At 49.1% G+C, this 23,896-nt stretch overlaps 2 protein-coding genes and 1 non-coding gene across 5 annotated transcripts in view; all 3 read left to right on the top strand.

The window, feature by feature from the left end:
- The first annotated feature begins 9 nt into the window (after positions 1–9).
- Positions 10–16,276, top strand: entr1 (endosome associated trafficking regulator 1). Its single transcript, XM_060841631.1, has 8 exons — positions 10–46; positions 725–816; positions 4,878–5,309; positions 7,951–8,024; positions 9,692–9,803; positions 10,910–10,972; positions 11,333–11,472; positions 14,387–16,276. The coding sequence occupies exons 1-8, from the start codon at positions 34–36 to the stop codon at positions 14,493–14,495; spliced, it is 1,035 nt and encodes a 344-aa protein (XP_060697614.1). The 5' UTR covers positions 10–33; the 3' UTR covers positions 14,496–16,276.
- Positions 16,277–18,115: 1,839 nt separating this feature from the next.
- snapc4 (small nuclear RNA activating complex, polypeptide 4) overlaps positions 18,116–23,896 on the top strand; it is a 47,446-nt gene continuing 41,665 nt past the window's right edge. For all 3 annotated transcript variants that reach the window (XM_060841629.1, XM_060841627.1, XM_060841628.1), the window contains exons 1-2: positions 18,116–18,288; positions 23,296–23,339. In XM_060841629.1, coding sequence (XP_060697612.1) covers positions 18,123–18,288; positions 23,296–23,339 — 210 coding nt within the window. In that variant the 5' untranslated portion in view covers positions 18,116–18,122. The remainder of the gene's footprint in view (positions 18,289–23,295; positions 23,340–23,896) is intronic.
- On the top strand, positions 19,251–19,343 carry LOC132826041 (Z30 small nucleolar RNA). Its single transcript, XR_009645854.1, has one exon. It is a non-coding gene; the product is annotated as a Z30 small nucleolar RNA (small nucleolar RNA).

Raw genomic sequence — 23,896 nt, 5'->3', positions numbered from 1 at the left:
GGTCACACACCATCCCCCGCCACCAGAGGGAACATGAACTTCCGGAGTGAGAGCAACACCAAAGGAGGGCAGCAACAGCGGGGGGGGGGGGGAAAGTGGGGGAGGGGGGATGGGGGAGGGGTGGAAGGAGGGGAGGGGTGGGAGGAGAGGAGGGGGGGTGGGAGGAGAGGAGGGGGGATGGGGGAGGGGTGGAAGGAGGGGAGGGGTGGGAGGGGGGATGGGGGAGGGGTGGAAGGAGGGGAGGGGTGGGAGGGGGGATGGGGGAGGGGTGGAAGGAGGGGAGGGGTGGGAGGGGGGATGGGGGAGGGGTGGAAGGAGGGGAGGGGTGGGAGGGGGGATGGGGGAGGGGTGGAAGGAGGGGGGATGGGGATGGGGGAGGGGAGGGTGGGGGGATGGGGATGGGGGAGGGGAGGGTGGGGGGATGGGGAGGGGTGGAAGGAGGGGGGATGGGGATGGGGGAGGGGAGGGTGGGGGGATGGGGAGGGGTGGAAGGAGGGGGGATGGGGATGGGGGAGGGGAGGGGGGATGGGGATGGGGGAGGGGTGGAAGGAGGGGAGGGGGGATGGGGGAGGGGTGGAAGGAGAGGATGGGGGAGGGTGGCGGATCTGTGTGCACATCCACCCTGTAACTGTCCCACACCACCCTGACCGGGATCAGTTCATTCCCAACAATTATTGCCCCTGTTTTCACTCTGATTTATTTCCCTGCTCTCTGTTGTATTCAGGTGCAAAGGAAGAAGTCGCTGATGAAACAAACCCCTTTTCCTTCAAGGAGTTTGTCAAGATCAAAAGTCAATCCACAGCAAAGAGGAAGGAGGTGACAGACCAGACGCCCACACACACACACACACATTCACACACCTACAGCAACAATATGCATTTATAAAGCACCTTTCACCCAGTGTGATAAAGAGGCTGCTTTCTCCATCATCAGGGAAAGAGTTCAAATTACACTAGTCTCAGGATAAGGATTATACGTAAGACCATGCAAATCATAAGATATCAGAGTAGAACTCGACCAATTAGTCTGCTTCACCATTTGATTGTAGACAGGCTGTAGGGAAACAGTATGCTGGGCAGCATCAGGAGGTTATACCCGAAGCATTGACCTCTTCGCCTCCTGATGCTGCCTGGCTCATTGTGTTCCTCCAGCCTCCTGTTTTCGACTTTGGATACCAGCAGGTTTTTTTCTCTCACCGTTTGATCATGTCTGATATGTTTCGCCTTCCCATTCTCCTGCCTTCTCCCCTTGATTTCCCCTTACCAATCAACAAACCTAATGATGCAGATATTTCCCGCTATTCAAAAGCAGAGCTTTCCTTTGAAGCCTTTCGTCAGTCCGCGTGGCGTAAAGTGAGGAAGGATTAAATTATATGGGAAACATTTTGCATTTCTTCGTAAAAGCGAAAATCCTGCTCAGATTTTTCAGTTAGCGAAAACAGGTGCTAATGTAGATCTTTTGTAAAAGTGAAGTTGCATAAAGTGAACTTTTGAAAAGCGGGGATACCTTTGCCCGATGACTTGGCCTCCTAGCCCTCTGTGGTAATGACTTCCACAGATTCCACCCTCTAACTGAAGAGATTCCTTGTCATCTCACAGCCTCTTCTAAGGATTCACTCGATCTATCCTGTCTATCCCTGACATCTGCTTCTTTCTTTTCCTTAACCAAACCCTCAATTTTTCTAATCATCCAGCATTCCCTACACCTCCCAGCCTTGCCTTGCACCCAAACAGGAATATACTGTCTCTACACTCTCGTTATCTTGTTTCTGAAGGCTTCCCATTTTCGAGCAGTCCCTAATCAGCTTTTGAAAGTTCTCTGTCAAAATTGGCCTTTCTCCAATTTAAAACTTCAACTTTTAGATCTGGTCTATCCTTTTTCATCATTATTTTAATCTAATAGAATTATGGTTGCTGACCCCAAAGTGCTCCCCCACTGATACCTCAGTCACCTGCCTTGCCTTATTTCCCAAGAGTAGGTCAAGTTTTGCATCTTCTCTAGTAGGTACATCCACATACTGAATCAGAAAATTGTCTTGTACACACTTAACAAATTCCTCTCCATCTAAACCCTTAACACTATGACAGTCCCAGTTTATGTTTGGAAAATTAAAATATTCTTACAGATAACTGAGATCTCCTTACAAGTTTGTTTCTCAATTTCTTGCTGACTACTGCCTTTAATAAATGCCAATAAGATGATCATCCCTTTCTTATTTTTCACTTCCACCCCAATAACTTCCCTGGATGTATTTCCAGGAATATCCTCCCTCAACACAGCTGTAATGCTATCCCTGATCAAAAATGCCTCTCCCCCTCCTCTCTTGCCTCCCTTTCTGTCCCTCCTGTAGTATTTGTATCCTGGAACATTAACTGCCAGTCCTGCCCATCCTTGAGCCAAGTTTCTGTAGTTTCTATGATGTCCCAGTCCCATGTTCCTAACCATGCCCAGAGTTCATCTGCCTTGCGTTTAATTTGTCAGTCCTACCTTGTTTTGTGCTTTGTCCCTGCCTGCCCTGACTATTTGATCCACAGCCTTTCCCTACTGTACCAGTCTCAGATTGATCTCTTTCCTCATTACTTCCCTGGCTCCCCCCCTCCTTACTAGGTTAAATCCTCCCAAGCAGCTCTCGCAAATTTCCCTGCCAGTATATTAGTCCCCTTCCAATTTAGATGCAATCCGTCCTTCTTGTACAGGTCACTTCTATCCCAGAAGAGATTCCAACGATCCAAAAATGTGAATCTTTCTCCCGTACACCAGCTCCTCAGCCATGTATTCATCTGCTCTATCCTCCTATTCCTGCCCTTACTAGCTCATAGCACTGGGAGTAATCCAGATATTACTACTCTCGAGGACCTCCTTTTTAAACTCCTGCCTAACTCTCTGTCATCAGCCTTCAGAATCTCATCCTTTCCCCTTCCTAAGTTGTTAGTTCCAATGTGCACAATGATCTCCTGCTGGTCCCTCTCCCTTTTGAGAACATTCTACACCCTCTCTGAGACATCCTTGATCCTGACACCAGGGAAGCAACACACCATTCTGATCTTTCGCTGCTGGCCACAGAAACGTCTGTCTGTGCCTCTGACTAGGAAGTCCCCTTAGACAATCGATCGCTTGGAACCTGACATACCCCTCAATACATTAGAGCCAGTCTCAATACCAGAAACTTGGCTGTTCATGCTACATTCCCCTGAGAGTCCATCACCCCCTACATTTTATGAAACAGCATATCTGTTTGAAATGGGAATAGTCACAGGAGACTTCTGCACTAATTGCCTCCCCCTCCTACCTTTCCTGGAGTTAACCCCTCTACCTGACTGTATCTGCAGCTGTTCTCCCCTCCTATAACTGCCATCCGTCGCACCCCTCTAGATTCTGTAAATTGCTCATTGCCTCTAACTGCCACTCCAACTGATCCGATAGGATTCACAACCAAAGACACTCTGTTGATCATCAGTAATTTGGAAACTCTCCCTAAATTCCCACATCCGACAGGAAGGGCACATCACGCTACTTGTTTGCTCCTTCACAATCTATAGACCCAGAAAATAGCACCATCTTGTTGGTCTTAAAAAATGCACTACTTCAGACTAACGTCATACTTCTGGTTTATATTTTCAAATTTAATCAAGAAAGAACCCACTCTACTCATGAATGTAGATTTACACATTAAAAACTATGCGCTTATCTGTTCCTGTGCTGTGAGCTGTCCCACATGGATTCCTCCAGGGTGGATTTCACTGTTTGTTAATTGTTCCTAGATGCACTCTGATGTTCAGCTCCGGCAGTAAGTGTACAGAGTGACAGCTGTCTCAGACAGCAGTGCAGGTTTCCATGTACAGAGTGACAGCTGTCTCAGACAGCAGTGCAGGTTTCCATGTACAGAGTGACAGCTGTCTCAGACAGCAGTGCAGGTTTCCATGTACAGAGTGACAGCTGTCTCAGACAGCAGTGCAGGTTTCCATGTACAGAGTGACAGCTGTCTCAGACAGCAGTGCAGGTTTCCATGTACAGAGTGACAGCTGTCTCAGACAGCAGTGCAGGTTTCCATGTACAGAGTGACAGCTGTCTCAGACAGCAGTGTAGGTTTCCATGTACAGAGTGACAGCTGTCTCAGACAGCAGTGTAGGTTTCCATGTACAGAGTGACAGCTGTCTCAGACAGCAGTGCAGGTTTCCATGTACAGAGTGACAGCTGTCTCAGACAGCAGTGTAGGTTTCCTTCTCTGACCATGTAGTTACATCCTTTTATTTCTGTGCCATTGTTTCGATCTTTATCCCCCAAAGTTCCAAAACAATGCAACAGCTTATGAAACAGTAATTGCTGCTCTTGGGATTCACGGAAATCACCTCCAGAACCTATAATACCTCAAAAAAGAGCAGCTCTTACAGCCACAGTTTTTTTCTGTCCTCCACCTTGGATTACCCAGATTGTTGAAAGATCCTGTACGTCTGGGATGTTGCACTCTGCTGGTTATGCTCCAATTTTGTTCATCTCTGGGATGGCTCAGTGGTTAGCACTGCTGCCTCACAGCGCAGGGAACCAGGTTCATTTCCAGCCTCAGGTGACTGTCTGTGTGGAGTTTGCACATTCTCCCCGTGTCTGCATGGGTTTCCTCCCACAGTCCAAAGATGTACTGGTCAGGTGAATTGCTAAATGCTAAATTGCCCGTAGTGTTCAGGGATGTTTAGGTTAGGTGCATTAGGGGTAAATATAGGATAGGGGAATGGGTCTGGGTGGATTACTCTTTGGAGGGTCGGTGTGGAGTTGGACTGAAGGGCCTGTTTTCACACACTCCATGATTGTCAAACAGGCGTACTGTGCTAACTGTGAAACCTTTTCTGGGAGTTCTGCTGATGACATTTTCTCATCTGCAGGGCTCCTCCGGAGTGCCCTTTGAGGAGGCTGCTTCTCCCTCTAAAGGACTGAGCCTGAATTTGCTGGAGCACTATCTCCCGGGTGGGACAGCCCGCAGCCCCTCGCTGGAGGAAGATGACAGTGACTGGAGTGAGATGTACCAGCCTGCGGTTATCGAAGCTGCTCACGAGTTCAGCTTCTCTGACTCGCTGTGCGCTGGGTCCTACTCTCCACTCACCCTGACTCCCGTTGAGCTTCCACACCCGGACAGTGTCCAGTTCACGCCATCCGAGTGGCTCGTGGACGAGGAAGAAGAAGAAGAGAAGGCATACGTCTTGGACGACACAGCAGCACAAGCCGGGGCCCCTCATGTCGAAGCTGACCCCCCAAAAGACCATTTTGATTTGGTGGGGGAGGTGCTGTATCGAAGCCAGCTGCTGACCAATGAGAAGGCAAGTTGAAACAAAACTAAAATCCTGTAGCGCTGGAAATCTGAAATAAAATCTGCAAATGCTGGCAATGTTCAGGTAGCAGCTGTGGAGAGGGAGACAGTGATCCCAGGCTGGATTCTGTGCAGGTGTTTGTGGTCTCCTGGTGTAGCTGCACAGCTGGAGAGAGCCCATGTTACCCCGCTCCAGGGCGGCCCAGCCCCTGCCCCCCCACTCCCCGCCCCCCCCTGCCCCTGCCCCCCCCCACCCCCCCCCCCCCGCCCCCACCCCCACCCAGCTTTGAGGTATCCGTGTCAGCTGAGCAGCTGCAGTCGGACATTTCCCAAGATGAAGGACCCCTGCAGCTGGGTATCACACCTCGTGGGAGCTTCTGGCCGCGTGATTGGGGAGGCAGAGGCAGCTGACCGGCCCTTTCCAAGGCCCAGTAACTAACGCCCAGTGCAGTCTCTCAGGCTGGGGGATCAGCGACAGGAAGGGAGTCGAGCAGATTCCTATTTTCTGTCACGCCCCTTGATCCCTAACCCTATCCTGGTTCTCCTTTAAACCACCCAAAACCTTTCCGATCTCTGGGTTTTTCCAAACTAAGATCAACCCTTGATTACTTCAAACCCAAATAACATGTTAACATTTTAAATTCCTTTTCCTGTCTTGTCAGAAACCTCCACGGTAGAAACAAAATTCCGTTAATACACCTGGAGGGAGAGACTCATGGGTGAGGCAGTGGCGAGTGGTATTATTGTTAGACTATTAATCCAGAGAGCCAGGTCGTGTGCTGAGGACTTGGGTTCAAATCCTGCCATGGCAGAGTTTCATCATCTAATGATGACCATGAATCCATTGTCGATTGTTGGAAAAACTCATCTGTTTCACTAATGTCCTACAGGGAAGGAAACTGCCATCCTTGCCTGGCCCATATGTGATTTCAGACCCACAGCCAATGTGGCTGCCTCTGAGCTGCCCTCGGAAATGGCTTCGGAAGCTGCTCAATTTGAGGGCAGTTAGGGATGAGCAGTAAACACTGGCTTGTAGCCAATGATGACCACATCTTATGAATGAATTTTTAAAAAAACTTAAAACTGGTTCTGGAAAGACTGGGCTATTAATTTTTAAACTCTCTACAAAAATTGACAAACACACATATGCCACTAGTTTAAAATCCAATCTCTTTAAACAAAGTTAAAAATCACACAACACCAGGTTATAGCCCAACAGGTTTAATTGGAAGCACTAGCTTTCGGAGCGACGCTCCTTCATCAGGTGGTTGTCAATCACCTGATGAAGGAGCGTCACTCCGAAAGCTAGTGCTTCTAATTAAACCTGTTGGACTATAACCTGGTGTTGTGTGAGGTTTAACTTTGTACACCCCAGTCCAACACCGGCATCTCCAAATCATCTTTAAACAAGAACAGTATAGCATAGGAATTGGCAAAAATTCCTAATGTACACGATAGCCATTGGAGAATAATGTAATAAGAAGATTGAGGGATTTTGGCAGAGTGGCTGCTTCCTCTGGCAGAATCTGGAATCAGGGACAGAGTTTGGAAAATGAGGTTTAGGTCAGGGGTAAGGGGGATTTTCTTCTCTCAGAGGATCATGGGTGTGGGGAATTCCCAGTGAGCAGTGGAGGCTGAGTCATCAGATATGTTCACACGGAGTTAGAGAGGTTTTTGATCGATGAGGGAGTCGAGGGTTATTGAGAAACATTCCTGGTGAAGGGCTTATGCCCGAAACGTCGAATTTCCTGTTCCTTGGATGCTGCCTAACCTGCTGTGCTTTAACCAGCAACACATTTTCAGCTGTGATCTCCAGCATCTGCAGACCTCATTTTTTACCCGTTATTGAGAAACAGACAGACAAAGGGGAGTTGAGGCCACAGTCAGATTAGCCATTGTTTTATTAAATGGGGAAACAGGCTCAAGGGGCCAAATGGCCTAATTCTGATCCTAATGTATTTATTCTTAAAATCTGGCATTAGTAACATTGTGAGAGATTACAATCAATAGTCAAAGAAGTAGATTCCTTAAAATCTCCTCCTTTGCCTGACCATTCCTAATCTCTCCTTCCTTAGTTAGTGTCAAATTTTATTTGATAACAATCACGTGCAACCCTGGAGATGTTTAATTCAGTTAAAGGCAATATTTAAATGCAAGCTGTTCTTGTTGACGAGTGACTTACAGGAGTGAAGGGAGGTGGAGGGTAGGGATGTGGAGGGATTGAGGCAAGAAATTCTACAGCCCAGTAGCCAGGCAGCTGGAGATAAGGCTGCCGGTGATGGAGCGATTCAAATCTGGGAGGATAATGGGGCCTGAATTGGAGGAGGGCAGAGGTTTTGGAGAGTTGTGGTGCTGAAGGTGATGACCATAGACAATAGGTGCAGGAGATGACAGAAAATGGGAGTGATCACATGGAGGGATTTGTAAAGAAGAAGAGAATTTTAAAATTGGCTCATTGTCCATCAAAGTGTCAGTGAGCACAGGGTGAATGGAGTTAGGAACAGGGGCAGTTAGAGAGGGGCTGGGTTCATTCGGTGGAAAACTAGCCAGGCCAGTGTCAGAGTGGTGCTGTCTGGTGCTGGGAACAGCCACGAGTATCTGCAGAGGTATCGAGGGCAGCGTTTGTTTGATATAAACTCTCAATCTTGCAGCTACAGGAAGAAAACGCACGGCTCCGAAAACAAAATGAAGAAGCGAAGCAGTTGGTGAAGAGCCACATGAAGAGGTGGGAGGAGCTGCGCTGACAGAGTTTGGATGAGATCAGATGTGGGTGCGGTAATCATGGGAATTGGTGCCGGGACTCTTAATATAGTCACTTTTCTGCCAACTTCAGTTTAAAACTAAATTCACAGCAACTGGGTGGCAGAATGCTGTGCAGGCCGTTCGATAACTGGAATTGTCGTTGTTGTTAGAAAGCAGGAAACGGGAAAGTCAAATTTAGACACAGTCAGATCTGACAAACAATAATGAGATAATCAACAGGTGGTCTGTTGTTAGATTTTGATTTATGACAAAATATTAACCACAACCCAATAGAGAACAACCTGCACTTCCCCAAAATCTCCATTGTGTGATCTTCCCCATTGTGTGACAACCACAGTGAGCAAATAGAGACTTGGTTTAACACCTCATCCTGAAAATTAAACCTCCGACAGTGCGGCAGTCCCTCAGCACTGACCCTCCCACAGGGCGGTGCTCCCTCAGCACTGACCCTCCGACAGTGCGGTGCTCCCTCAGCACTGACCCTCCCACAGGGCGGTGCTCCCTCAGCACTGACCCTCTGACAGTGCCCACTCCCTCGGCACTGACCCTCCGACAGTGTGGCACTCCCTCAGCACTGACCCTCCGACAGTGCAGCACTCCCTCAGCACTGACCCTCCGACAGTGCGGCACTCCCTCAGCACTGACCCTCCGACAGTGCGGCACTCCCTCAGCACTGACCCTCCGACAGTGTGGCACTCCCTCAGCACTGACCCTCCGACAGTGCCCACTCCCTCAGCACTGACCCTCCGACAGTGCGGCACTCCCTCAGCACTGACCCTCCGACAGTGTGGCACTCCCTCAGCACTGACCCTCCGACAGTGCCCACTCCCTCAGCACTGACCCTCCGACAGTGCGGCGCTCCCTCAGCACTGACCCTCCAACGGTGCGGCGCTCCCTCAGCACTGACCCTCCAACGGTGCGGCGCTCCCTCAGCACTGACCCTCCAACGGTGCGGCGCTCCCTCAGCCCTGCACTGATTTCGAAGCCCAGTCATGACAGTTTAACTGGAGTCTGATGCCTCTGGGAAGAATACCATGCGCGCATCCTTTCTCTGCGTACAGTCTGTCAGCCGGCTTCTGTTGTGCTAACCTTGCTCTGGTCAGTCATCCATAGCCCTAGCTCAGACTCAGTGGTGTTCTGAATACAGTGTGGCCGATATGAAACAAGATTGAGTGCTTCTGTCTGATTAAAACAAGATGCTGTGGCTTCCATTCAGCTGAAACTCAAAAACTGGTAATGAGCAGGCTTTGAGGCTGTGGGTGAACGTGTTGTGATGCAACGACATTGACATGATGGATAGAGTTGAGCTATGTGCTGGGTGCAGTATGTCCTGCAATGTATGTTCATCATTCTGTCCTGACTGTGTTGTCATCCATTTTCCCTCAATGACTCGCTGCCTGACGGAGTCTGAGCACAGCTCAGCTTCACTATCGGCTCCTTTATGTGTCAGTTGTGACGGTGCCACGGGAGGTGGTGCTGGGGAAAACCAATCTCTGCCTCCTCACTGCCTTGGAGGAGGCACTGAGTGTATGGCGTGGGGGCATCTGCAGTGTAGCTGCAACGGGCAGTGGGCAAGTGGCAACTGCATGGCATCAATAACACGGAGTGTCCCATTGACCCCCTTCTCAGGACCAAGAGGCTGCAGGAGGAGTTGGAGAGAAGGAAAATCAATGAGGAAAAAGAGACACGAGCATTAGAATCGATGGTTCAGCATGTGGAAGAGAATCTCCAACAGATGACGGTGAGGGACAAGGAGGGAGCCAGGGGATGGGGATTTCCACAGGGAGGACAATGCTACCCTCGGGAGAACAGCCTCAAATCTCAAAGACACCAAAACCTGGTCAGCTGCTGTTTACATTACATTGTTCAAGGGATAACTTTGCCCCAAAATAAAGGCAAATCTCAGTTTGCTGTTCTTCTAATAGTAACTGCTGCCATCTCAGCACTGACCCTCCGACGGTGCGGCCCTCCCCCAACACTGACCCACCCCCCCGACCCCCACAATGCGGCCCTCCTCAGCACTGACCCTCCGACAGTGCAGCACCCCCTCAGCACTGACCCTCCGACAGTGCAGCACCCCCTCAGCACTGACCCTCCGACACTGCGGCACTCCCTCAGCACTGACTCCGTGACACTGCGGCACTCCCTCAGCACTGACTCCGTGACACTGCGGCACTCCCTCAGCACTAAACCCCACCCCCACAATGCAGCCCTCCTCAGCACTGACCCTCCGACAGTGCGGCACTCCCTCAGTACTGACCCTCCAACAGTACGGCACTCCCTCAGCACTGACCCTCCGACAGTGCGGCACTCCCTCAGTACTGACCCTCCAACAGTGCGGCACTCCCTCAGTACTGACCCTCCGACAGTGCGGCACTCCCTCAGCACTGACCCTCCGACAGTGCGGCACTCCATCAGCACTGACTCCGTGACAGTGCGGCACTCCCTCAGCACTAAAACCCCCCCCCCGCCGACCCCCATAATGTGGCCCTCCTCAGCACTGACCCTCCGACAGTGCGGCACTCCCTCAGGACTGACCCTCCGACAGTGCGGCACTCCCTCAGCACTGACCCTGTGACAGTGCAGCACCCCCTCAGCACTGACCCTCCGACAGTGTCCACTCCCTCAGGACTGACCCTCCGACAGTGCGGCCCTCCCTCAGCACTTCCTCATTTTGAAAGGATTGTGATGCCAGTTTTGGGTGTAGTGACGCTGTCTGCCTGAGGTTTATTCCCCACCTCTGGGGGAGTGGACCTTGCCCATCGCTGACCCTCTGCACTGCTGTTTGTTTGGAAGTAGCTGACTCTGCCCCTGAGGTTATGACATCTGTCTCTGTGTTTAATTCAGAAACGGGCAGTGAAAGCGGAAAGCATGGTGACTAAGCTGCAGCAGGAGTTGGGTCTCTTACAGGTACGGTCATGGAGATTGTAGAATAGAAATATCACACTCCGTATTTGCAGCTGTCTGATAATCACTGCTCACAGCTTGGGCATGTCCTGTGCTTTAGAAAACGGTATCCACACTGATTTCAGCACAGTCACATGATCAAGTTAGCAGGAGTTAGTCTCTCTCTCTCTCTCTCTCTCTCTCACACCATTCTCTGCTGTTACCCTGCATCCTGCCCTTTCTCTGTTCACACCGTCTCTCCTGCACTGTCCCCCTCTCTATTCCACACACCCCCCCTCCCCCAACCAATCTCTCTGCCTTTACTCGTACTCTCTCTTCCCCACCCCCGGGGTGTGGATAACGCTGTTCCGTTGTTTCTGACAGGCTGAGCTGCAGCAGTGGAAATCGGAGAACGAGAAGCTTCGATCTGAAGACTCCCTCGCTTTAAATTCTGCGAAAAGCAACGCCCGGCTTGCATCAGACTATCTCACAAAGGCAGCGCAGGAGGCAGAGAGCTCAGTAAAGTATGACCGTTCGTTCCTCACACGCTGGAAGGCAAGAAGGAAAGGGATATACAGTATTGACCCTCAAATGTTGTTGTGGTTCTGCTCGCCGAGCTGGAAGTTTTTGCTGCAAACGTTTCGTTCCCTGGCTAGGGAACATCATCAGTGCTGTTGGAGCCTCGTGTGAAGCGCTGCTTTGATGTTTCTTCCGGTATTTATAGTGGTATATCTATAGTATTTATAGAAGAAACATCAAAGCAGCGCTTCACACGAGGCTCCAACAGCACTGATGATGTTCCCTAGCCAGGGAACGAAACGTTTGCAGCAAAAACTTCCAGCTCGGCGAGCAGAACCACAACAACGGATACCCGAGCTACAAATCTTCAAACGGATTTTAAACCCTCAAATGTATAGACCAGGAAGGGGATGTGGAACCACCTTATATCCCATACCTAACAATCTCGCCCTATATCCCATATTCAGAATCCCACTCTATGGCCTTCACCCCCACAATCCCACGCTGCTTCCCAAACCCCTCAGTCTCCATACCTTTGTCCTGTTCGGGTTGCCATGTTATGAAATAAAGGAGATTGAGTTTCTGAAGAGGTGCAGAGAAGGTTCAAGGATGATGTCAGAAAAGTGAGAGCGTACGTCTCAGGAAAAAATGGCCAAGCTGCAGCTCTTTTCTTGTCAGAACTGACAGCTGAGTGGGGAACCTCGAGAACAATCGAGACAATTTCATCACTATTTTGGTGTTTGAACTAACCTTGAACGAGCAGCGTGGGATGACTTTGTGCATAAAACAATCTGTTTCTCAGGAAATATCATTGGATTAGCCTGCTTCAGTCATGTCACCATATTACAGTTGATTGGACTTTTCTTGTAATTAAGGCCGTGCTGTCTCTTAAAAAATGTATAAATAATGTGTAATTTTCAAATGTAATTGTGCAATTTCGCCACAGGGCAAAATGCTGGTGTGACACAGGGTTGGTAGATGGGAACTTGTATAAGGGCAAAGTTATCACTGCACTGGTCAGGTGGCAGAAAAGTGCCAAATAAAATCCACTCCATAGTACTGCAGGATGGTGCGTTTGGGGAGTTCAGGCAAGGCAAAGGAGAGCAATTAATGGGAAGGTACTGAGAGGTGTAGAGGAAGTGAGGGACATTGGAGTGAATGTCCACAGGTCCTGATTGTAATAGGATAAGGTGATAAGGCAAATGGAATCTGTTTCTTTATGAGTCTCATTGTAGAATGTAAGGGCAGCAAGGTTAGTACTGGAACAGTATTACTCATTACTGGGGCCACTGCTTTAGTATTGTGTGCAGCTCTGGCCACCTCCTTCCAGAAAGGATGGAATCTTCAGAGGGAGGAGGGCGGGAGATTGATGAGATGTTGCCAGAATTGGAAAATTGCAGAATGAAGAAAGTTTGGAAAGGCTGGGATCTTTCTACCTGGAACAGACTTCCAGAATTATGTAGGGTTTGTTGACCAAGACAGAGAGATCAGTGACTAGGAGACAAAGATTGTTGGAGGATCAAAGGGGAGATGAGAAAAGTCCTTTCACCTGGAGGATGGCTAGGGTCCGGAACTCAACTGGTCAAGGGTTCGAGAGACACAAACCCCTCGCCTCATTTAAAAGGTGCCTGAAGCAGCAGCTGGACCTGCAGGAGGACAGACCGAACGTGGGGAAACTGTGGGGCTCATTATTTGGCCCAAGCAGACCCAATGGTCCAAATGACCTGCTGCTGGAAACACTCGAAGATTCAAATGTTGCCTGATGTAGGGAAGAGCATAACCAGAGGCATCAATGTCAGCTAGGCACAGAGAATCCCCATGAGGAATTCAGGAAGCTGCTTTATCCTCCCCTGGAGGGGGGGTTTGGCGTGAATGTTACTGATGTGTTTAAGACAAAAGTAGGCAAGCTGAAGGTGAGAAGAGAGAGATTTCACTGAGAGGAAAGGTGGGAGGGTACAGCAATGGAGTAGAAACCCTCACATGGGCTGGTCGGGCTGAGTGAACTTCTTTTTAGATTACTTACAGTGTGGAAACAGGCCCTTCGGCCCAACAAGTCCACACCGACCCGCCGAAGCACAACCCACCCATACCCCTACATTTACCCCTTACCTAACACTACAGGCAATTTAGCATGGCCAATTCACCTGACCCGCACATCTTTAGACTGTGGGAGGAAACTGGAGCACCCGGAGGAAACCCACGCAGACACGGGGAGAACGTGCAAACTCCACACAGTCAGTCGCCTGAGTCGGGAATGGAACCCGGGTCTCAGGCACTGTGAGGCAGCAGTGCTAACCACTGTGCCACCGTGCCGCCCACTGTTTTCTGTGTCACACTCCCTGTGTAATCTCACCTTGTACTCGACTCTGTCTGCAAGGTGGTGGCCCAGTGATATTGTCACCAGACGATTAATCCAGAGATCCGGGTAATGTTCACAGGACTTGGCTTCAAATCCCATCACTGCTGATGGTGGAGTCTTCAAAACCCACCTGCCCCTCAGGGAAGGAAGCTGTCATCCTGACCTGGTCTGACCTCCATGTGACTCCAGACCCACAGCACCCTATTTGACTCTTAACTCCCTCTGGGCCATTAGGGATGGGCGATAGATGCTGGCCCAGCCAGTGATACCCTCATTCTGTGAGTGAATAAATACACATTGCTCAGGCACGTCTCAGCAGGAAAACGCCACATCTCTGTCCTGAGGTTTCGAACGTTGAGTTCGGTCACACACTCGGCAGTGCGTTCAGACTGGAGGAACTTACATGACCCTTACCCCATGTCCCGCTGAGGTGGAAGAAGATGAGAACCTGTTGATGAATCAGCACAACTCAAATAGAGAAGGAGCCCTTTCAGCAGTGAGCTCAGATTTACTGCCAGCTCGTCTGTAATCACTTTGTCTTTATTCTTTTTCAATTTCAGACAGCTGCTCTCTGGGACAGAAACTCTCCGTTTGGTGTCCAATCTTCTAAAGTCCATCGACAGAATCTCTGAGCTGCCACACCAGGATAAAGATAATGATGAGAGCTGACCCACAGGCAGGGGCTGACTGTAGCCTTTGGAACCTTGCCAGTGTGTCTGGAGACGAACAGCGCCCCCCCCTGGCTCTGCTCTGAACTGTCCTCTTTCACTTGATGGAATTGGAGACGTTATGTCTGAGCCTTCAGTGTTTCTGATATCCTCGTGTCATGTGTCTGTGAAGATGAAAGGGTGACAAACGTACTTTAGATGCACTGTTAATATCAGTGTAACCAGAATGAATCCTGCCTGCCTTGTCTCTCTGTAAAAATCCAATTATTTGCAAGTGTTTTGTTGAAAGTGTAATGGGAATTCTCGATGCAGTGTGGAACAGTGTGAGAATACACAGGGGGAGGTGGGGAAGCAGCACCATGGCATATTGGAGCTACTCCAAGGCTGCTCACTCCACCTCACCCCAATCAGACCCCCTTCAGCTAACAGTGTCTTCAGAACACAAGTAATAGGAGACAGAGTTGGTCATTCAGCCAGTCAGTCCCACTTTCCTCTCTGTATAGAATCAGTGCAAATGAAGCCCCCTCAGCCAATGCCCCTCCTCTGCGCCTGATTCCCTGAGACACCAAAGATCTCTCTATCTCCACCTTCAATATATTCAAGAACGGAGCATCAACAACTCTCTGGAGGAGACAATTCCAAAGATTCACAACCCCCTTTGCAGTGAAAATGTTTCTCTTTGCCTTGAATCTCAGTGATTCCCTCTAATGAGACTGCGATCCCGGATTACCGAGCCAGGAGAAAGCTACCTGTTTGACTCAAACCCCTTTGGTATCTTGCATGTTCTCATGAGATCACTTCTCCTTCTCCTCGACCCCAGCAAAGATCAGCCCAGTGGTTTCAGCCTCATCTCCAGGGTCAATGTGGTGCCACCTCTGGTGGAAGTATACCCTTTGTGAAATATGAAGACCACAACCGTGCCTGGTATTCAGATGCCCTGTGGTGGCGATGCTGAGGAATCCCATGATGTGATCTGTCCTGCTGCTCAGGAGCTGCTCTGACACGAGGCTCCCAGATCTGACCTTTGATCTTTGTTTGTAGCTCCAGTCCACAGGTGGTGCAGTGGAACTGGGAGACTCCAACTGGTCCTGCTCACTATCCAATTCCCTACCTTGGGAAGGGGAGAAGGCGTGTATTAGAGCACAGACATATGAAGAGCCAATCAGCCCCTTGGGACAATTCTATCACCCAGTCAGACCCAAGGTAACCTGCATTGTAACTCCATTTTACCTGCTTCTGTTCCATAGAACCTGTGTCTACCAAACATGAAGCAGTCTGAGTTTTGAAAGATCTGATTGATCTGGAATATGGGGACAGGGTTCCAGATTTCCACTCCCCTTTGCATGAGGATGTGCTCTCTGATATCATCCTTAAAGGACCATCTCAGATGGTCACCTGCTGCCCCTCGTTCAAGATTATGCCCCACAGAGGAAATAGTTTCTCTCCATTGGTCCTGTCAGATCTTTTAATCACCTTAAAAACCTCAAATATGACACCTCTTCCTGGTCCCTCTGGGAGGAGATTACGCATCAGGCTTCAGTAATTTTCTGGTGAACTCAGATGACTAGTAAATGCTCAAAGTCACATGCCTTATGAGATTGCAACACCATGAAAAGAATACAATGGATTTTCGATGAATTATTCCTCACTCAGCCAGTTTAATATAAGTTATATTTTTAAAATGTATTGAGATACTAAGTTAAACTTTTGTCTAACATACTCAAATAATGGAATTGACTAGGACTATAATTGAATAAAAGAACCATCTGGATTTTGGTTAAATGTTCCTCAGTCTGACTCAATGCTGCCCCCAACTCCAGCTTGACATTTACAGGTGGTCTGTCACGGGAAATTCACATGGATTCCATTCCACTGACATTCCTAAGGGAAACGTAGAGTCATTTTGACAAATATCCCTTCTCACAAGCTGAGGGAATATTCCCACTTGAATCAGAAGCCCCCAGATGGAGTTTAATTGAGATAAATCACTAACAGGGTCGGTGTCAGTAACTTGAGGGATAGTGTCTATCACTAACAGGGACATTGTCAGTAACTAGTGGGACAGTGTCTATCACTAACTGGGTGAGTGTCACAGTAACTAGAGGGACAGGATCTATCATTAACAGAGACATTGCAAGTAACTAGAGGGACAGCGTGTACCGCTAACAGGGACATTGTTAATAAGTAGAAGGACAGTGTGAATCACTAGGAGAAAGTGAGGACTGCAGATGCTGAAAATGTGTTGCTGGAAAAGCGCAGCAGGTCAGGCAGCATCCAAGGAGCAGGAGAATCAACGTTTCAGGCATGAGCCCTTCTTCAGGTCATTCAGCAACACATTTTCAGCAGTGTGTATCACTAACACGGTCAGTGTCTATCACTAACAGGAACATTGTTAATAACTAGAGGGACAGTGTCTATCATTAACAGGGCATTGTCAGTAACTAGAAGGATAAGTGTGTATTACTAACAGGGACATTGTCAGTAACGAGAGGGACAGTGTGTATAACTAACAGGGTCAGTGTCAGTAACTAGAGGGATAGGATCTATCACTAACAGGGTATTGTTAGTAACTAGAGGGACAGTGGTGTATAATTAACAGGGTCAGTGTCAGTAACTAGAGGGACGGTGTCTATCACGACAAGGGCATTGTCAGTAACTAGAGGGACAGTCCATATCACTAACAGGTTCAGTGTCAGTAACTAGAGGGACATGATCTATCACTAACAGGGTCAGTGTCTAACTAGAGGGACAGTGTCTATTAATAACAGGGATATAGTGTCCCCCTAGTTACTGACAATGACCTGGTACAAAGTTAAAAATCACACAACACCAGGTTATAGTCCGACAGGTTTGTTTGTTTGGAAGCACTAGTTTTCAGAGTGCCGCTCCATCGGGTGGTTGTGGATATAAGATCATCAGGCAGAGAATTTATAACAAAAGCTTACAGTGTGATGTAACTGAAATTATATATTGAAAAACCCTGGATTGTTTGTGAAGTCTCTCTGTTCGAATTAACGTGTTGGCTTCAGTTCTTTCTTCAGTAAATGGCAGAACTTTTTTCACATGAGAATGTAACTTGTGAGAAAGTTGTGATTTACTGAAGAACTGCAGCCAACAACATGTTAATTGTGAAAGGTGACAGAGTGTGGTATAATTTCAGTTCCCTCACAGTGGGGAGTTCTGTGATACACTGTGTGTTTGATGCTGTTATTTATTGCCCACCAGCCCCTGGGGCAGGGCCCCTGCTGTTTATTTATTGCCCACCAGCCCCTGGGGCAGGGCCCCTGCTGTTTATTTATTGCCCACCAGCCCCTGAGGCAGGGCCCCTGCTGTTTATTTATTGCCCACCAGCCCCTGAGGCAGGGCCCCTGCTGTTTATTTATTGCCCACCAGCCCCTGAGGCAGGGCCCCTGCTGTTTATTTATTGCCCACCAGCCCCTGAGGCAGGGCCCCTGCTGTTTATTTATTGCCCACCAGCCCCTGAGGCAGGGCCCCTGCTGTTGGACTGGAACCTGGGGCTGGGTCACCTTTAACTGGGCCCAACACTGACCCGGAAGTCATTCCCAGTGAAGGGTGGGGACAGGGATAACCCGGAAGCGGAAGCAGGCGTTTCCTCGGAGACGGCAAGATGGCGGCCGTGCCTGGTGGTCTGGGCGGGATGTGGGTCCCTGAGCCTCCCGCTGGGCCCAGCGACCCGCTGCAGGCGGAGAGGGAGCGGATCCGCCGGGAGATCCTGGAGCTGGAGCAGCGCCTGGGGGTGGCGCCGGGCACCGAGCTGTACAGCGGCGGCGGCGGTCAGTGCCCGGGCGGGGGGCGGGCAGGGGCACCGCAGGGGGAGGGGGACCGCTCCCGCCCCCGCCCCCGCCCCCCGGCCCCCGGCCGTGGGGCAGGTCGGGGACGGGAGCTGTTACTGGGGGCCGTTGGGTGGGGATTTTGGGGTGGGGGAGGGGGAAGGGGCGTGGGGATTTTGGGGTGGGGGAGGGGGAAGGGGCGTGGGGATTTTGGGGTGGGGGAGGGGGAAGGGGCGTGGGGATTTTGGGGTGGGGGAGGGGGGAGGGGGAAGGGGCGTGGGGATTTTGGGGTGGGGGAGGGGGAAGGGGCGTGGGGATTTTGGGGTGGGGGAGGGGGAAGGGGCGTGGGGATTTTGGGGTGGGGGAGGGGGAAGGGGCGTGGGGATTTTGGGGTGGGGGAGGGGGAAGGGGCGTGGGGATTTTGGGGTGGGGGAGGGGGAAGGGGCGTGGGGATTTTGGGGTGGGGGAGGGGGAAGGGGCGTGGGGATTTTGGGTGGGGGAGGGGGAAGGGGCGTGGGGATTTTGGGTGGGGGAGGGGGAAGGGGCGTGGGGATTTTGGGGTGGGGGAGGGGGAAGGGGCGTGGGGATTTTGGGTGGGGGAGGGGGAAGGGGCGTGGGGATTTTGGGGTGGGGGAGGGGGAAGGGGGGTGGATTTTGGGGTGGGGGTGGGGATAGTATTGCTGCCATTTTGGGTGAATGAGAGGCCAAATGTGTGCCTGAATGAGAGTATTAGCAGTGATTGGGGTGAGCTGGGAGGTGGAGCTCATTAAGGAGGATGGTCTGGTTCTCGTGTTGAGCTTTTTTTGTTGGAATCCTATAGGCAGGGTTTTACTTTGTGGTTAAACCCCTGCTGCATCAGTCCTCAGCATTTGGAGCAGTTACTATTGTATTGGATGTGGGTCAAAGAGAGGACCCAATCTTAATCATTTTCAGTCATTGCCAGTGTAAATTGGTTGAGAGTCAAAGGCTGTGATGAGTTGGAATACGCTGACCTGGTATTGGCAAACATTTGGTTGTCTCTGACCAGGGTATGAATGTTTAATCTTCTCTCTGAGCCGTAATACCTGGGATAAGTGTGGTAAGGTACAAACTGGGACGGGTTTCTAGTGTGTTCTATTAATCCATGGCCATGTTAAATTGAGGCTGTACAAGATGTCGGTGAGGTCTCTTCTGGAGTACTGTGTCCAGGTTTGGCTACCCTGTTACTGGAAGAATATAATTAAGCTGGAGAGGGTTCAGAAGAGAATGTTACCAGGATGTTGCAGGAATGGAAAGTTTGCGTTATAAGGAGAGGCTGATTGGGCCTTTTTCACTGAAGTGTAGGAGGTTTGAGTGGTGACTTTAATAGAAGTTTATAAAATCAAGAGGTAGGTAAGATGATTGGTAGGTGTTTTCCCCTAGGATGGGAATTTCAAGACTAAAGGGCATTATTTTAAAATGCAAGAAGAAAGATTTATAAAAACACATGAAGGGCAAATTTTTTTACACTGGCTCTTGTGTGGAATGAACTTCGAGAAAGTGATGGATGTGGGTACGGTTGCAATGTAAGAAATGTTTGGAGAGATATAGGCCAAGTGCAGGTAAGTGGGACTAGTTTAGTTTAGGATTAGAGTCAGAAGGGACTAGCTGGACCAAAGGGTCTGTTTCAGAATCTGTATGATATGGAAGGAGGCCATTTGGCCAATTATGTCTGTCGAGTGCCAATCTCCTGTCTTTTCCCTATATCCCTTCATACCACTACAATCCAAAAAAAAAACTCAATTCCCTCTTGAATGCTTGGATTGAACCTTCCTCCACATTTCCAGGCAATGCATTCCATTCCTGAGCTGTTCACTGAAAGTGTTTTCCATCCCTTTACCATTGTGTTGGTTATATTTTACCTTAACTCTATGCCAACTCATTCCTAGTTTCTTATACAAGCAGAAGCAGCTTCATGCTGTCTGTATTTGACCAACCCCCTGGTAATTTTGTAGACCTCGGTCAGATCTCCTGTCATCTGCCTTTGCATCACAAAGAAAACTCATGAACGTTGCCCTACCCATCACACAGAACATCCATTGACTCCTGCTGCCTTGGGAAAGTAACTAACATAATCTAAGATGCCTCCCACTCAGTTGTAATCTCTTCCACCCTCTTCCATTGTGCATATAGATTCATGAACAGCTTCTCCCCCTCTGTTATCAGACTTTTGAACTTTGAGCTCTCTCTCTCTGCCACACTAACACTGTCTGCACTCTGTTCTGCTGTCCTGATGCATTTTATATGGTAAATCTGCCTGTGGAGTGCACAAACCCCACTGAATTGAGAAGGATCATCTTCACCCAGAGGCTTATGAATCTGTTGAATTCCCTGCCCAGTGAAGTAGTGCCGCTACTTCACTAAGTGTTTTTAAAGCTAAGATAGATTTTTTTTTTGAACAATGAAGGAATTAAGGGTTATGGTGAGCGGGCAGGTAAGTGGAGCTGAGCTCATGAAAAGACCAGCCATGATCTTATTGAATGGCAGAGTAGGGTCGAAGGGCCAGATGGCCGCCTCCTGCTCCTAGTTCTTATGTTCTTAAAACAATGTTTTTCACTGTGTCTCTGTTACGTGACAACAATAAATCAAATTAAAAATTTCCTCAATCAGTCCTACTGTTTGCAAGACTGATAAGTGGACTTCAGAGGTTGTTATGCGATGTGATTATACAAATTAGATCTGTTTTCTCAAATTAAAAAGGCTACAGTGTGATATATTTAAAGTCTTCAAATATTAAAGGGAAAGACAGGGTAGATGAAAAAATAAACCCAGTACTGCTGAGAGATTCCAGAGCTAGGGGGCCTTGTCAAAAGATAAGAGCTGGGGAGATGTTGGGAAGCCCTTCTACAAACGAAAGGTAGCTGTCTGTTCCACATTGGTTGATGGATCAGTTGTAAATGTTAAATTTAAAGATGGTTAAATTTTTATTAACCAAACATTTAAGGGATATGGACCAAAAGTAGTTATATGGAAATAGGCCACAGATCAGCAATAATCTCATTGAATGGCAAAACCGGTTTGAGGGGCTGAATGGCCTGCTGCTGTTCCTATGTTCTCATACTTGGTCAATTTTTGTAAACTCTTTCTGCACGCTGTCCAGTGTATTCATAATGTGCTGACGACTTACACAATACTCCAGCTGAAGTCTAACATGGTCTTGTAGTAGTTCAGCATCACCTCCTAGCTCTTGTACCCTGTGTTTAGTAAAAAAGCTGAGACCACTGTGTGCACTTTATTGACTGCTCTCTCCACATGGCCCTGCCACCTTCAATGACATATACATCTACACCTGCTCCTGCACCCTCCTTTAGAATGATGTTCCCTATTTTATATCATCTTTCGCTGTTTTCAGACCAAAGTGCATCACTCTTAGTCATACAGCAAGGAAACAGGCCCTTCAGCCCAACTTGTCCATGCTGACTCGATATCCTAAATTGAACTGGTTCCATTTGCCTGCATTTAGTCTGTATCCGTTTGTACCTCCCCTATCCATGTAACTGTCCAAATGTTTCAAATGATGTAATTGTACTCCCCTCTGCCACTTCCTCTGGCAGTTTGTTACCTATACGCACCACCCTCAGTGTGAAAAAAGTTGCCCCTCAGATCCCCATTAAATATTTTTCCTCTCACCTTAAACCAATGTGGTCTGGTTTTGGACACTCCTACCTGAGGGAAAAGATCTTAGATATTCATCTTATCCGTGCCCCTCATTATTTTATAAACCTCTATAAGGTTGTTCTTCAGCCTGTGACACTGCAGGGGCCAAAAAAGTCTCGGCCTAGTCAACCTCTCCTTATAACACAAACCTTCCACTCTGGCTAACATCCTTGTAAATCTATCTCACACCCTTTCCAATTTAACAACATCCTTCCTACAACAGGGTGACCAGACGGTACGCTGTGCCCCAAATGTTGCCCTGTAACAGGGTGACCAGAATGGTACGCAGTGCCCCAAATGTTGCCCTGTAACAGGGTGACCAGAATGGTACGCAGTGCCCCAAATGTTGCCCTGTAACAGGGTGACCAGAATGGTACGCTGTGCCCCAAATGTTGCCCTGTAACAGGGTGATCAGAATGGTACGCTGTGCCCCAAATGTTGCCCTGTAACAGGGTGACCAGAATGGTACACTGTGCCCCAAATGTTGCCCTCTACAATGTGACACGCTGTCCCAAATCCTGTATTGAGTGCTCTGAGCAATGAAGGCTAGCATGCCAAATTACTACTTCACCACCCTATCTACCTGTGCCACCACTTTCAAAGAACTATGTACTTGCACCCCTATGTCTATCTGTTTGACAACACACCGTAGGGCCTTATCATCAAGTGTATAAATCCTGCTTTTGTTTGTCTTAACAAAATGCAGCACCTAATTTATCTAAACTTCATTCCATCTGCCATTGCCCAGCCCACAGGCCCAGTTGGTAAAGATCCTGTTGCACTCTTAGATGGCCTTCACTGTCCACTGGTGTCATCCACAATCCTATTAACCCCGTTTCCCATACTCTCATCAAATCATTGATGTAAATGATGAACGACAGTGACCCCAGCACCAGTCCTTGCTGCACGTTGCTGGTCACAGGCCTACAGTCAGAGCAACAACACTCTCCCACCACCCTGTCTCCTCAAATCAGGCCAGTTTTATGTCCGATTGGCTAGCTCTTTGTGGACCCCCATGTGAGCCAGCCTTCCTAAGCAGTCTCCACTGCAGGGCCTTGTTAAAGTTAGGGTTAACCTCATCTGCCCCCTCTCTAACTTGAAATGTCTTTTTGAAGTTCCAAGTTGTCCTCCTAAGTTTGCAATTCTTCCAAGTTTAATGTCATCGTCCAAACGTGGAGGTTATCACCCCCACCCCGTGTATTGATAGTGCGATGGTGACTTTTCTTGAATACAAGAGCTTATTGTATTTAGTAAGATGCAATTGCCTCTTAATATATTTAGTTTCATTCTGGCCTGCAGCTATTACTGAGTAACAATCTGTCTTCTTCTTGCCAGAGAGTGACGATGAGCCAGATGCTGAAGGCGAAGGGATTTCTTTGGTAAGTATTTGTATTGTTGCTGAGCTGTTCCCCTCCCAAGTGGACTGCACCAGCTTGTACAGGGTCTGGCTGGCCTCGAGCAATTGCCAGGGGCTTCTGGACTCTAGGACCATCTGTTAAACTCTAAATGCAAGTGTTATGGGTATGGGAGTGTTTCAAGAGAGCACCTTTAAGTGAGGTGATGTCATGGATAGAATGCAAAACTTAATTTTCTTTCCCCCACATTTTGTTGTGTTTTGTGACTAGCAAGGCAGCTTCACAGCACCAGGGACCTGGGTTTCACTCCAGCCTCCAGTGACTGTCTGTCTGTGTTGAGTTTTCAGATTCTCCCTGAGTCTGTGTGGGTTTCCTCCCACAGTCCAAAGACGTGCAGGTTAGGTGGATCGGGCATGCTAAACTGCCCGTCGTGTCCAGGGATGTGCTGGCTCAGTAGGTTTCGGAGGTGGGGGTGGGAGGGTCGGTGGGTTTCGGAGGTGGGGGTGGGAGGGTCGGTGGGTTTCGGAGGTGGGGGTGGGAGGGTCGGCGGGTTTCGGAGGTGGGGGTGGGAGGGTCGGCGG

This window comes from Hemiscyllium ocellatum, chromosome 21 (assembly GCF_020745735.1).
Source record: "Hemiscyllium ocellatum isolate sHemOce1 chromosome 21, sHemOce1.pat.X.cur, whole genome shotgun sequence".
Classification (NCBI taxonomy): Eukaryota; Metazoa; Chordata; class Chondrichthyes; order Orectolobiformes; family Hemiscylliidae; genus Hemiscyllium; species Hemiscyllium ocellatum.
The sequence above is the reverse complement of the archived record's forward strand: the minus strand, read 5'-3'. Positions and strand labels throughout refer to the sequence as shown.